This window comes from Taeniopygia guttata, chromosome 13 (assembly GCF_048771995.1).
Source record: "Taeniopygia guttata chromosome 13, bTaeGut7.mat, whole genome shotgun sequence".
Lineage (NCBI taxonomy): Eukaryota > Metazoa > Chordata > Aves > Passeriformes > Estrildidae > Taeniopygia > Taeniopygia guttata.
In genome coordinates this window covers 7,869,554-7,882,742 of record NC_133038.1, presented here as the reverse complement: position 1 = coordinate 7,882,742, position 13,189 = coordinate 7,869,554, and the positions used below count along the sequence as shown (strand labels likewise).

The 13,189-nt window shown below is 65.2% G+C and overlaps 3 protein-coding genes across 5 annotated transcripts; 1 reads left to right on the top strand and 2 right to left on the bottom strand.

The window, feature by feature from the left end:
* The first annotated feature begins 878 nt into the window (after window positions 1-878).
* On the top strand, window positions 879-2,197 carry NHP2 (NHP2 ribonucleoprotein). The gene is made up of 4 exons (XM_030284055.4): window positions 879-1,071; window positions 1,179-1,248; window positions 1,319-1,424; window positions 1,917-2,197. The coding sequence occupies exons 1-4, from the start codon at window positions 924-926 to the stop codon at window positions 2,040-2,042; spliced, it is 450 nt and encodes a 149-aa protein (XP_030139915.2). The 5' UTR covers window positions 879-923; the 3' UTR covers window positions 2,043-2,197.
* A 238-nt stretch (window positions 2,198-2,435) lies between these two features.
* N4BP3 (NEDD4 binding protein 3) lies at window positions 2,436-7,808 on the bottom strand. Of its 3 annotated transcripts, none has more exons than XM_030283942.4 (5): window positions 7,248-7,386; window positions 5,262-5,705; window positions 4,512-5,066; window positions 4,063-4,320; window positions 2,436-3,847 (listed from the first exon to the last, which is right to left on the bottom strand). In XM_030283942.4, the coding sequence occupies exons 2-5, from the start codon at window positions 5,673-5,675 to the stop codon at window positions 3,275-3,277; spliced, it is 1,800 nt and encodes a 599-aa protein (XP_030139802.4). In that variant the 5' UTR covers window positions 5,676-5,705; window positions 7,248-7,386; the 3' UTR covers window positions 2,436-3,274. The 3 variants fall into 3 exon arrangements, with proteins under 3 accessions (XP_030139802.4, XP_032606710.3, XP_072791262.1); XM_032750819.3 differs by lacking the exon at window positions 7,248-7,386 and adding an exon at window positions 7,680-7,808 and having other exon boundaries at window positions 2,729-3,847; XM_072935161.1 differs by lacking the exon at window positions 7,248-7,386 and adding an exon at window positions 7,013-7,030 and having other exon boundaries at window positions 2,729-3,847.
* Window positions 7,809-10,450: 2,642 nt separating this feature from the next.
* On the bottom strand, window positions 10,451-13,161 carry B4GALT7 (beta-1,4-galactosyltransferase 7). The gene is given in 7 exon segments (XM_032750820.3): window positions 10,451-10,902; window positions 11,041-11,145; window positions 11,314-11,397; window positions 11,622-11,847; window positions 12,314-12,664; window positions 12,765-12,841; window positions 12,844-13,161. Coding segments are annotated over 7 exon segments (1,302 nt in total). The 5' UTR covers window positions 13,147-13,161; the 3' UTR covers window positions 10,451-10,746.
* Window positions 13,162-13,189: the final 28 nt, after the last annotated feature.

Here is a 13,189-nt window from a genome sequence, read left to right as displayed (position 1 = left end):
TCCCGGCCTGCCTGACACTGGGACTGGGACTGGGACTGGAAGGGGTCCAGAAAGGGAACTGGAACTGCGACTGGGACCGCGACTGGAACTGGGACTTGGGGTCACAACTGGGACTGGATCCAGAAGTGGAATTGGGACTGGGACTGGGGTTGTGACTGGAACTGGGACTGAGACTGGAACTGGAAGCATGACTGGGGTCGCAACTGGGACTGGGAATGGGACTGGGACTGGGTCCAGAACTGGGACTGGGACAGGGACTGGGGGTCTGGAACTGGAACTGGGACTGGGTCCAGAACTGGGACTGGGACTGAAATGGGGACTGGGACTGGGACTGAAATGGGGACTGGGACTGGGTCCAGAACTGGGACTGGGACTGGGTCCAAAACTGGGACTGGGACTGGGACTGGGACTGGGACTGGGACTGGGACTGGGACTGGGGCTGGAACTGGGACTGGGTCCAGAACTGGGACTGGGACTGGGACTGGGACTGAAATGGGGACTGGGACTGAAATGGGGACTGGGACCGTGACTGGGACTGGGACTGGGTCCAGAACTGGAACTGGGTCCAGAACTGGAACTGGGTCCAGAACTGGGACTGGGACTGGGTCCAAAACTGGGACCGTGACTGGGACTGGAATTGGGACTGGGACTGGAACTCGGACCGGGTCCGGGACTGGGACTGGGTCCAAAACTGGGACCGTGACTGGGACTGGAATTGGGACTGGGACTGGGACTCGGACTGGGACTGGAACTCGGACCGGGGCCGGGGCCGGGAAGGGCGGGACGGAGCGCGTGGCCGGGGTAGTACAAACGCGGGTCGCCATTGGCCGTCCCGGCTGTCTGTCACCGCCAGCGCGGCTGCCGATTGGCTGTGGGCGCGCTGGCGGCGCGTGCCCCGGCAGCGGAAGCGGCCTGAGGCGGCCATGGCGCGGGACAAGCCGGAGGCGGCGGCCGAGGCGGAGGCGACGCCGGAGCTCTCGTACCGGGAGCAGCTCGACTTCCTGAACCCCATCGCGCAGCCGCTCGCGTCCCGCAAGCTCACCCGAAAGCTGCTCAAGTGCATCAGGAAAGGTCCGGCGTGCGGCGGGGGTGGGGAGGGGCCCCTCATGGCGGGGGCGCGGTGCGGCCCCTCACGCTGCGGTTCTCGCTCAGCCCCTCACGCCGTGGTTCTCTTGCAGCCACCAAGCACAAGCAGCTCCGCCGCGGTGTGAAGGAGGTGCAGAAGTTCATCAACAAGGGCGAGAGGGGGTAAGTGCCGCCCTGGCCCCGGCCCCGAGCCCGGCCCCGAGCCCGGCCGCTGACACGGGTGTCCCTGCAGGATCACGGTGCTGGCCGGAGACACTTTGCCCATCGATGTCTACTGCCACATCCCCATCATGTGCGAGGACAGGAGCCTCCCGTACGCATACGTCCCTTCCAAAACCGTGAGTGCTGGGGCGGGGGAGGAACCGGCCCTGGTGACAGGAAACCCGGTGGGCAGCCCGGGCTGTGACCGGAGCCTTCCCGGGTGGTGCAGATCCGGTGCCCGAGTAAAGAACTCGGTGTTTGTCCCTGACCAAGGCACAGAAGGGACGGGGGGAGGTGTAGGAGTGTTTCATTGTGGAATCACAGAGCTGTCATGATCGAATTCCTGCAGCAGCTCCGGGACAGAGCCAGCACATCTTTTCCAGGCTTCTCTGGGGTGGGGCCAACTCTTTTGCAGACTTGGGTGGGCAATCGGTGTCTTTGGAGCTTCAGCCCCAGTGCAGGCAGCTCTGCAGACCCGCTCTGGGAAGAATAATGGCACATGAGCCAGGTGCCAGTCCTTTCTGCCAGCCCAGCTTGCAGCTTGTAGGAGACAAGCTGGGAAAAAAGTTTATGAGGTTCTCACCTCGGGAAGGGACCTGGCCCCCCATGGCCTCCCTGTGTTCCCTCAGGACCTGGGAGCTGCAGCGGGCTCCAAGCGCCCCACCTGTGTCATCATGATCAAGCCCCACGAGGAGTACCAGGAGGCCTACGACGAGTGCCTGGAGGAGGTGTCGGCCCTTCCCCTGCCGCTGTGAAGAGCCGGGGCCGGGCTGTGCCCTGCGGGCCGAGCCGGGTCCCTGTCCCTCTGCCCAGGGGCCGCACAGCTGTTTCTGGGGACTCTGCCGAGAGGACTGCTGGGGGGATGCTGAGCACTGTGGGGTGAATAAAGGTGTCTGCGGGTTTGTACAAAGTGTTGCTGGTGCTCGGGGGGGGGAGGGCTGGGGTTTCCAGGCTGGGTTAAAGCACAGCACAGTAGGGGTGAGGCTGCCCCGGAGCCCACCCAGCCCACTGGACTCACAGCATTGCCCAGCCCGTTGTACCACTCAGCCCGCTGGGCAGGCCCAACCCGGCCCCACAGCATCGCCCTCACCCCCACCCTCATGGCCATGAGCCCCCCGACCCCGAGGGAAGCGGAGCAGAGGCAGGGAGAGAGAAATGCAGGTTTATTGCAGGAACGGGGTGCGGAGCCGGGCCCAGCCTTCACGGTTCTGTTACACACACAGAGCAAGGCTCTTTCCTTCCATCGCCTCTGGGCTCCCCAGCTCCCCCTCACCTCCCCTGGAAGAGGGGACCCTAGCCTCTTTCCCAGCTCGGGCACATGCCCCAGTTCTCTCTCTATCCCTGTTCCTCCCAGTGTGGCAGAGCACCAGTTCCCATCCCTCCGTGCACAAGGCATTCCCCCGTCTCAGCCCGAAGAAAGCTGCACCAACCACCTCCATTGTAGAGCAGCTCCACACTGGGCACATGAGAAGCACCTCTGCTGGGGCAGCTGCCTCCTCCAGCAGCTTCCTCAGGGTTTCCTCTCTGCCTGCCCAGAGGCACCACCAGCCCCAGGGCCCTGCTGACAATGCAGCCACTGCAACAGCAAGGCCGTGGGGTGGGGGACAGGGCTTAAGCTGCTCCTCACAAGACGTTAAGTTACTGGGTTGTAGGAACAGGGGCAGCAGAGCAGGAGGGACAGGGAATGTCTCACAGGGTGCTTGGTTTCTGCCCCCATGGCAGAAGGAATCACAGGGCAAACACTCCTGGAGTCAGAGCAGGGGGCACATGCAAGACCCCCACCCTGGCACAGATGACCCCCCCGCCCTCCAGAGACCCCCACCAGAAGGGCCTGAAGTGCTGCAAGAAGGAGAAGCTCCCCTGTGGCAATCGGTCCTTCAGCCCAGGGCAGCGCCGAGCGGGGCCAGTCCTTGTGCACACCCTGAGATTGTCCCACTGCAGCGGCAAGAGACCTTCCCCCTTCTCAGTCCCACTGGCATCCTGCCCCTCAGATCTTGGAGGACTCCACCCGCTCGATCCAGGGCGAATCGACCCTGACATCCCTGGGCTCGGCCCGCAGCTGCCGCAGCTCCCGCTCCAGCGCCTGGCTGCGGTGGTACATCTCCATGTAGCTGGCCTGGAGCTCCCGCTGGTACCGCAGCACCTTCTCCTTCTCCTCCTGCCACGTTTTCCTCTCCAGCTCAAAGTTCACAGCCTGCAGCTGGCCCTGGCGCCGCTCCCGCAGCAGCTCTGCCCACAGCCACTCCACCTGCCGCTCCAGGGGCTCCGCCGAGTCGCTCTGGAGGCCCCGGCACTTGGAGTCATCAGTTTCGCAGCCAGGGAAGTCCTGGCACGATGGCATGGGGTCATCGCTCAGAGGCAGTGAGCTGCTGGGCTCCGGGGGGCTCTGGAAGGAGTCTGCCAGCTGTGCCAGCTGCGTGTCCCTGGCCTGGACCTCTGCCTTGGCCTCCCGCAGCTGCGTCTTCAGGCTGAAGATCTCCCCCAGCTTCTGAGCCATCTCCTCCTGGGTGTCCCGCAGCTGCTGCTTCAGCAGGGAGATCTCCGCTGCTTTCTGGCACACCTGCAGGGCACGGGCGAGCAGTGAGGAAGGGCTGGGGGAGCAGGACCCCAGAGGTGGCAGCACCCTGAGTTGTCCTCATGGAGACCATAAGCACCAGACGTGGCTCATCCCTCCCGTACTGTGACCCCGAGTGACACCAGAGCAGGGAACTGCTGTCCCCATCCTGGCCCCACAGCCAGGAGGGTGGCAATAGGGAAGGAAGGAAGAGGACTCACCTCCCACTTGGTCTCCTCCAGTTTGGGGCTGCCATGCTCGCCCTGGGGCTGCCGGAGCTTGTTCTCCTCGCACTGGCACTGCTGCAGGCTCAGCTCCTCCTGCAGCCGCTTCTTCTCCTGCTGCGCCTTGTAGAGCTGCAGCTGCAGCGCCCGCTGCCCGCGCTGCGCCTGCTGCATCACCTGCTGCAGCCGGGCCATGTACATCTGCTTCAGGTCCTCCAGCTCGTCCAGCCACAGCCGCTGCTTGTCCTCAAACGCCTGCCAGCACAGGTGGACACTGGTTGAGAGGCTGCAGCCCCAGGAGGGACCCTAAGAGGTCCTGTGATATTTGATCCTCCCATGATTGGGCATTCCAAGCCCATCACCCACCACAGCAGCTCCTTCTCTGCTCCTTCCACACCCACATCCCTGCCCGGGGCACCCAGCACTGCCCCAGCCCCACGGCTCACCTGTGTGAAGGGGTCTTCAGTCTCGCTGAGGCTCCTCTTGAGCTGCCGCAGCTCCCCTCCCGTCTCCTGCAGCCGGTCCTCCAGCTGCTTCACCGCGTCCTCCAGCGAGTAGGAGAACTCGTATGGCGGCGGGGGCTCACTGGGGCTCTGCAGCCTGCTCAGGGTGGCCATGCTTTTGCAGGACAGGGGCATCTTCTCAGGGGCCACGGTATCCCTGGGGCTCCGGGAAACCCTGTCCAAGGAGCCCCCGATGTGGTTGATGTGGCCCATGGAGGCGCTGAACTGGCTCTGGGCAGGCTTGAGGCGGGAGCCGTAGGATGGGAAGCTCTGGATGGAGTTGTGGCTGGAGTCAGAGGCCTCATCCAGGCTGATGGCGTGGAGCAGGTGGGTGCGGAGCGGGCCGTGCTGCGGGGCCACCGTGCTGCTCTGTGACAGCAGCGTGTGCAGGCTCCCATTGCTCTTGGACAACTTCTGCCCCTTGGACGAGGACAGGCCCTGCATGGAGACCAGCCCCTTCCCAGCCACTGCCTTGAAGGCCGAGGGCCTGATACGACACTGAAAAACAAAAACAAAGTCAAGCATGAGCCTCTACAGCCAGAGAGAACCCGCACATGACAACCCCCCACACTCCCAGCTTCATATCCCCGAACATCCTCAAATCCCACATCCCATCCGGGGGGGTGCAGATCATCCTGCTCCATCCCCATCCTCTCGCAGACCAGGCCCTATTTCAGTTCCTCACAGCCTCACCTTGTCAAAGCGGCCCCGCTCCGGCAGGGAGCTCTTGGAGAAGTCGGCCCCGCGGTGATGCTCACGGGAGCAGCGCTCGGGGGACCGGTTCTCGCGGTCACTCTCGTAGTCCCGCTTGTAGCAGGCGCCCGATGTCTGGTGCTTCCGCTCCGCCCGCGTCTCCTTCTTGGCCCCATGCAGGTACCCAAAGAGCTCCCGCTGGTTCGGCCCCTTCCGCAGCAACCCGTCAGGCTGCCGGAGCCCCCGCGAGCCGCCCAGCGGGGCCCGCAGCTCCAGGGGGGACAGATCCTGCTTCTCCACCAGGCTGCCCACGCTGCCCATGCTGCCAACGACGCCGACGGGCTCCGAGGAGAGGTAGGTGCCGAGGACACGGGTGTCGGGCTCACAGGTCACAGGACCCTGTGCTGCTGCCATGGAGAATTAGAGAAAAGCCCAGAACCAGCACTGCCGGGGAAGAGACAGAGTCAGCGAGGAGGGGCAGCCAGGACACCCCCCGGCACCCCCTGTCCTAGCCAGCCCCAGGGTGTTGGGGGCTGGCACTGGGATGGATCTGCCACCTCCCGTGCGGCTTCCCGGGGCACAGGGCAGAGCACGCCCGGGGCGGGGGCTCCCCGCCGCTGCCCCCACCGCGGAGCAGCGCCTCCTCCCACACCCAGCCGCACCTCCCGCCCGCGGCCGGGGCCGCCACCAGAACAGGCACCTGCCGCCCAGCCAGGCGGGCGAGTTCGGGAGCCGGCAGCACCTGCCCAGGCCTGGCGCCAGCCCCGGCCCGGCGGCACCCGCCTCCCCGCCGGGACCTCCGGCTCCGGACACCCTCCTGAGACCTCCCCAAAACGCCCCTGGGGATGCTCATCGGCTTGGCCTGGCCGGGCACCTCTGCGGCACCACGGGCTCCTGCGGCCCCTTCCATCCACAGCATTCCCTCCCCAGCACCAGCAGGGACCGGGCGGCCACAGCCCAGCTGCTGCCTGCGTGCCGGCGACCCCGCGGCCGGACGTGGCGTGGGGCGGTGGGAAGGGGCAGGATGCGGACGGGACAATGCAGCTTCCTGCGCAGGTGGCCGGGGGAGGAAGGATGAGAGGATGCCTTCGGCCTCGGCTCTGGCTCCCCAGCGCTAGGGAGGGGACGATGGCCTCACAGCAGTGCAGGGGACATAGAGAGTGTGGCAGGGGCGAGGCAGAGCCCCCAGCACCGCTCCCAGCCTCGCCGAGGGCTCCGAGGCCGGGTTACACCCAGGAAGCTGCCCTGGTTCTCAGCACCACGCGCCGGGTAAACAAACACCCCGCTTTTAATTGCTGCCACGCACAAACCTGTCTGACAGCTCCCGGCCTGCGCTGTCACCTCCCTCTGCGAGCCCAACACCTGCTCCGGGCACCGGCACCCCACGAAGGCCACCGGGGATGGACCCTCTGCAAGGATCGGGGCAGCCTGCGGTGCCACCGGGCGCGCACGGGGAGAGGGGACGGGGATGCTCCCATGGTGCGGGGTGGGGGGAACGTGGATGCACATCCAGCCCCCAGCATTGGGGAGCAGCTCGGCCGAGCCCCGCAGCGGCTCCTCCCGGCACAGGCGGCCGAGGAAGTAGGTCAGGTTGTGGGAGGTTTGGGAAACGCCGGGAGAGCCCGAAGGTGTCCTGCCTGCGGCAGGGAGGGGATCACCCTCCAGGCGGCAAAACACCGGTCTGGCCAGCCTGGCTCCTTCGCGATCTGCTCCCAGCCCCAGCCGTGCCCAGACAGGATACGGCCACAAACCTTTTCTCTTTCCCATCCCCATTCCAGCCGGGAGGGAACGGCAGGGTTGGAGGGAGGCGGGCGCGGGTCCCGCGCAGCCCTCTCCGCGCCTTCCCGCAGCCCCGCCGGAATTTCCGGCACGGAGAAGGCGGAGGGGGCAGTCGGTGCCCGGGCCGAGCCCGGGACAAAGCCCCGCTGTCCGCAGCGCTCGGGGAAGGGAGATGGGGCTCGGCGGGGCCGTCCGGCCCGCACTCACCATGCCGGCGGCGCGGCGGTCCCGCACGGCTCCGCTCCGCGCTCCTTCCCTCCCGCGTTTGAACGCGCCCCTCGGCCGCGGCCGCGCGGGGCGGCGGGCGGAGCCGGCACCGGCAAATCGCGGCGCGGGGGCGGCGGGACGGGAGGGGCGGGAAGCAGCAGCAGCAGCAGGAGGAGGAGGAGGAGGAGGAAGGAGGGGGACGGCCCGGCCGTGCCCACCGGCGGGGCGGGGCAGGGCGCGCTGGCTGCGTGCGGCGCCGGCACTTGCGCGGAACCCCCCCCCCAATGGCGGGGAGAGCCCCGCAAATCCCCCCAGCTACAGCTCCGGGACCGGCAGCACGGCGCCACTCGGCTCCCGGTAACCGCCTGACAGGCGAGCTGGTATTCCCGGGTATCGCCCACCAAGGGTGGAGAGAAATACTTCTGTTCGTACCTGCGGCGTGGAGAGGGGTCTCGCCTCCATGGGACACTCTCTGTGCCGTCCTCTAGCATGGCAACCCCGTGTCCCCCTCTCACAGCACCCGCGGGTGGGCAGGAGCCTCACGAAGCCCGGGGGACACGGCGTACCCCCGTGGGGCTCTCGCCTGGCCTGGCGCCAGTGAGACGGGACACGCTCCATCCCTCTGAATCACATCCTGGCCTGGAGCCGGTTTTGGCAGCCGCAGGGAGCGAGGATCCCGGCACGGGCTGGCCCTGGTCACGCGTGTCCGGCCTCCTCTGGGATCAGGACACCTGCCGCAGCCCCGCTCCGTGCCCGCCTGTCCCCGGGCACGGAGCGCCCCGTGCCCAGCCCGGCGTGTCGGTGTGCGCGCACCCCGCTCGCTGCCAGCTCCCTCCGCCGCACACCCGAGTCCTCAAGCTGTGCTGCCAGTGCTCTCCCACACACACACACTGTCCCCGCTCCCTGCTCGCCGGGCTCACATGCTGGCAGTGTCCTCGGTGCGCTGCCAAGGCACGCTCCGCTCCCTCGGGCCTCAGCCCCCGTTCCCCGCAGCTCCGGCGGCACCAGCACGCGTGGCCTCAGAACAAGGGAGCCCTTCCCAGCGGTGCCATGTCCCATCCTGCTGGCCTCAGGAGTGTGTCTGCCATGCCCTGGCCCTCTGCCTGGAGCTCAGTCGCTAAAGGGCAGCCCGCGGGCAGTGGCATCATCCCACGGGGCTCGGGTCGGGCAGGTTGTGGGGATGCGGGGTGGCTGCACAGGGTGCTGCTCACGGCTGCACCCCTCCGCCCCGTCTGCCCCGTTTCCTGCTCCTCTGCGAGCACGTCTGCCTGGACAGCAACTTCCACAGGGCCCCGGAGCTTGGCCCTGCCCAGGATGGCACTTTCTCCAGGCAGAGATGCTTCTTCAGCTCCCCCTGTCATTTTCCCCAGTTGCCTCTCTCTGCTCACCTCACCCCCACTGCCCCCCTCTGAGACACTACAGCAATTTCACATGTCCACCAGCAAACAGCTCCGGAACAATCCACTTTATAACAACCTGGCAATAAAAGCCATCGATTGCTGTGCCTGCGTGTGGCCTTGCTAACAGTAATTGGGACCCCAGAAGGGGGGTCACAGAGGGGCAGGGCTGAGCCTCCAGGGGCCCTCTCTGCCCCTGAGCATCCTAATGTTCTCCTTAGGCTTGCTGAGAGCTTGAGAACGCTGGGAGGCTTTTGGCTCCGCTCTGCAGGGCTCCTGGGACAGCAGGCAGGGTGTGATCCATCTGTGGAAAGGCAATGGGGAATAACTTCATCCCCTCCCGCTGGGCCATTGCCGATATCGAAGCATGTGGGGGGAGCAGAGCCAAGCGACCTCCGAGTCACATTCAGGGCTATAAAAGGAAGCCGGGTCTCCAGCAGGGTGCCTCTTCCACAAAAGCAACCGGGGGATGAGGGGGCTGCAAGCAGAGCTGAGAAATAGCTGCCAGGCAGCGGGAGAGGAGCCTGGAGCGCTGAGCGAAGTGCGAGGTGCACATATGCTCTCTGTTTCTGCACAGCTTCGTCTTTATGAAACCTGCCCCAAATTGTGTCATCTATTTTGAACGGCGCAGAGAAATACTTTGATCTGCCTCCACCAGCCCTGGCTGCGGTTCAGGCACCAGGAAGGGGCTGCCATACAGATGGCTGATTCCAAACCCGTGCCATGGAGATGCAGGAGTGGGGCTGCTGGGCCAGTATCTCCCTCTGGCTGCCCACAGCAAGGGCACGACTGGTGCTGGAAATACCTGTGGAGAAGTGCACCAGGTGCTGTCCAAGTTCACCAGCACCTTCATGCCAGACAGCAGAGCTGCTTTGGAGCCACCAGGCTGGAGAGGCCATCAGGAGCTCTTGGACAGCACAGCCCCACATTGCCCCAAGGCTGAGCCTGCTGCTTCCATGATGCAAAACAGATCCTCACCACCTGCACCAGCACCTCAATCCCTGCCTCAGAGGCAGCCCCCGACACTGTCCAAGGGCTCCAGACTCCTCTCCCAGCTGCAGAGCAGCACACAGAAGGCACCAGATCCCACCAGACACCCCACCCCAAGCCCTTACAGGGTACGTGAGCCCCACACTTGGCTCTGATGCTTTTTTCCCTCCCTCCTCTCTGGAGCTACTCATCTTTCCGGGATGGCAACAGCTTCTCTCTGAGGATGCAAAGCAACCACTCCAGGAAGTGGCCAGGCAGGAGACAAGGACAGAAGGGGCCAGGAAACGCAGAGGGCCGGGTGCCAGTGCTAGTGGTGGGGCTGAACAGAGAGGTACTGGCTGTTCAGCTGGGTCTACCCAGCCTGGGGAGGCAGCAGCACCCAAAACGTGTGCCAAGACCCCAGGGCAGACATCCGATTTTACAACCCCCCAAGAAAGGCTGAGGCAGCACATACCACAGAAGGCAGGCAAGGAAAGGAAAGCACAGCCAGAACTCTCCTCCTCACCCCAGAGAGGTCCTGGCCTGCAAGTGCTGACATCCAGTGGATGTGGGGCTCCGGGCATGGCTCAACCACAACCACTTCCTGCAGTGAAATGCCAACAGCCCAGCCCGGGGGGTAGCTGGCAGCTGGAAGAGGCAGCATCTCTCTCAGAGCCCTTTCAGACTGGTTCGGCCTCCGAGCCAGAGCAGCTCAGAGCTCACCTGTCACACAGAGAGGAGCTGGGGCCAAGCCAGAACAGGTGTGCTGAAGGAAGGTGAAGGGAACAGGAAAATGGAGTAGTGCCAGCACAGCTCAGGGCATTCACAACTCACAGGTGCCCTGACAGTTCTTTATTGTCCTCTGAGCTGCATGGCAGCTCAGCCATGTCCAGCACAGGAAAGGCACCTCCTGCACCTGCCCTGGGAGGCAGCACCAGCGCCTGCAGCGACACCAGCGAGTCCCACTCTCAGCCTCTTCTGCTGCTCCCAGCAAAGTTCTCAGCCTCTTCTGCTCCTCTGTGTCTCGCCAGCACTGCTCATCCGCTGCAATCCCTGCCTGCTCCAGGCAGCTGCACAGCAGCCAGGGAGCCTTGGCACCAGCACAGAGCACACGCCTGGCACGCAGGACGAGCTCAGCCGAACGTGCACCAGGGGGTCTCGTTTGTGTCACAGTCCAGCAAGATATTAAGGACGGTGCAAGGGGCTCCTGCCACGCTCAGATCTGTCCGTGACTCGATTCGGTACCTCACGTTGTTCAGGCCTCCCTCCCGATCCACCTTGAACTGTTCCTGAGGAAGAGAAAGACTGCTCAGCCCAGGCTGGAAGGAGGAAGCACCCGGTGCCCAGGGAGAGAGGGACACGAGCAAGAAGGGCTCAGAGCACGTGGTGACCACAGCCCAAACCTCCTGTGGTTCCACAGCTCTCACCTGCTTCTGCGCAGCGATGCGCTTCTGGTCTCTCTTCCTCCAGGCTGGGTCGTGCAGGTGCTGGAAGGTCTCGTATCCAGTTGTGATTCCAGAGGGACGACGAACCTGGGAGAAGAGCAGAGCTTCCGTAAAGCTACTGGAGAACTCCTGCACCTGCTGCTAGAGAGCAGGGCTGCCTTCCCCAGACCCCAAACTGGGTTGCCACAGTGGGGGCCAGGTGAAGAGACATAAAAAAAGGCAATTTCAAGGCAGGAGGGTGCAGAGACCCCTTACCTGGAGACCAGCTCCTTTGATACGTCGATAAAACTCATCGTCCTCCCGTCCCCAGCCCCAGAAGCGGTTAGACATGCCATTGCACTGCAACGAGAGCAGCACCATACCAGCCAAGGTCCAGCACAACTCCACAACTCCTCACAGGAGCAGACACCAGCCCAAACCTCCCCTGTCCTACCCCCCAGCAGCTCGGACCACAGGCTCTGTCCCCAGACCATTCTGACTTCTGTCCCCACTTCCCAAGTTCACCAGGATAATGTCATAGCTCCTGCTCCAAGCTGTCCAGGACATCCCACCCAGGAGCTCACCAGCTCATAGTGCTGCTTGGTGAGCAGCAGGATGCCACCCACGTAGGTCTTGTAGTGGTAGAGCGGGTGCAGCTCGGGGGATGCCACGTGGAAGGGCCCTGCCTCTGGGAAGCTGTAGTCCAGGTGCTCGTTGAGGGGCAGCAGATCCACGTCGTGCATGGCGATGTAGTCGGTGTCGTTGCCACTCTCCAGGAAGCCCACGTTGATCAGGGATGCCCTGTTAAACCTGCCACAGGACTGGGGGCACTCAGTGCCACGCAGAGCAGCCACTGTCCCCACACATCCCCCTGCCACAATCACAGTGCTGAATGTCTGACCGGTCCCCAGACAGGGACACATGCAAACACAGCATTCCATCCTGCAACTGCACCCCTGCACAGTGAGCTGGGGGTGACAGCATTTCCAAACACCCCATGGCCTGTCTTTGACTTCTAGGTCCCCATATGTTTGCTTCTGCAGACCTGTGATGCGGGGGAGAAAGCTGAAATACCCGAGGATAAAGGATTCTGTGTTAAGATGCTATTCTTGTGAAGGAAGAAGGAAGCAAATCACCACTTTATCCATCACTAAGCTGTAGAATGAGCAGCTCTGGGGAGAGCATCACACACTGCCCCCGACTTCCCGCTGCCCTGGTCCTCCTCTTCTCTGCAGCTCCCCCCGGGAAGCACCCCCCGGGCTCAGGGAGACGCTACCTGAAATGATCCACTTGGTTGAGGATGAAGATGCGGTGGCGGATCCTCTTCTTGCTGAGGAAGCGGTGCATGTAGGGCACGAAGGCCAGCAGCTCCTCGAAGCGCTCTCGGAAGGGCACCAGCAGCGCCAGCCGGTGCGGGCCCCACGCCGGCTCCTCGGGGGGCTGCGGCGGCGCCGGGGGCGGGCAGGGCTGCCGGGGCACCCCCCGGTGCTGCCCGCCCGGTGCCGGCCCCTCGCCCGAGCAGCTGAGCTGCAGCCAGAGCAGCGAAGCGCAGCCCAGCAGCAGCGCCAGCAGGAACAGCGGGAAGGCGGAGAGGCGGCCGGGGAAGAGCCGCAGGAGCGGCGGGGACCTGCGGGAGGAGCGGGGTCAGCGCACCGGGGGCACCGCGCCGCGCACGCCGCGATAGGACCCCCCAGCCCCGCTCCGAGCCCCGGTGCCGCCAGGCTCACCCTCCGCCGCGCAGCCGGAGCGCGTCCCTGCGGCGGGCCGGGCCCATGGCACCGCCCGGTCCCGGTCCCGGTCCCGGCCCCGGGACACGCTGGCGGCGCCGCCGCTGCCCCGGCTCCCCCGGAAACGCGGCCCCGCTCCCTTCCGCCGACGGGGCGGGACGGGGGCGGGACCGGCCGCGGGGAACATCCCCTGCATCCCGTCCGACCGCCGCCCCCCTTCCCGGGGCTCCTCCGGAAAGCGCGGGCACACCGCGCCGCAGCCCCGGCAGCTGCCGGTGAGCGCAGCTCCGCGCCCGCGGGGCCTTGGGGATCCTCCCGGGATTGCCTCCCTGCACCCCACCAAGCTGAGACCCCCCAGTCCCAGCTCCGCCAGCACTTCCATCCTCCCTCCCTCCTCTCCCCATCACACACGAGCCACAGCCACG

Bases quoted from the DNA above. Each gene is read 5' to 3' on its own strand.
- NHP2 (XM_030284055.4), top strand. From the start codon at position 924: ATGGCGCGGGACAAGCCGGAGGCGGCGGCCGAGGCGGAGGCGACGCCG. The intron at 1,072-1,178 runs GTCCGGCGTGCG...GTTCTCTTGCAG, and splicing joins GCTCAAGTGCATCAGGAAAG to CCACCAAGCACAAGCAGCTC. The intron at 1,249-1,318 runs GTAAGTGCCGCC...GTGTCCCTGCAG, and splicing joins ATCAACAAGGGCGAGAGGGG to GATCACGGTGCTGGCCGGAG.
- N4BP3 (XM_032750819.3), bottom strand. From the start codon at position 5,675: ATGGCAGCAGCACAGGGTCCTGTGACCTGTGAGCCCGACACCCGTGTC. The intron at 5,067-5,261 runs GTGAGGCTGTGA...TTTGTTTTTCAG, and splicing joins AGCGGGGCCGCTTTGACAAG to TGTCGTATCAGGCCCTCGGC. The intron at 4,321-4,511 runs GTGAGCCGTGGG...CTGTGCTGGCAG, and splicing joins CTGAAGACCCCTTCACACAG to GCGTTTGAGGACAAGCAGCG.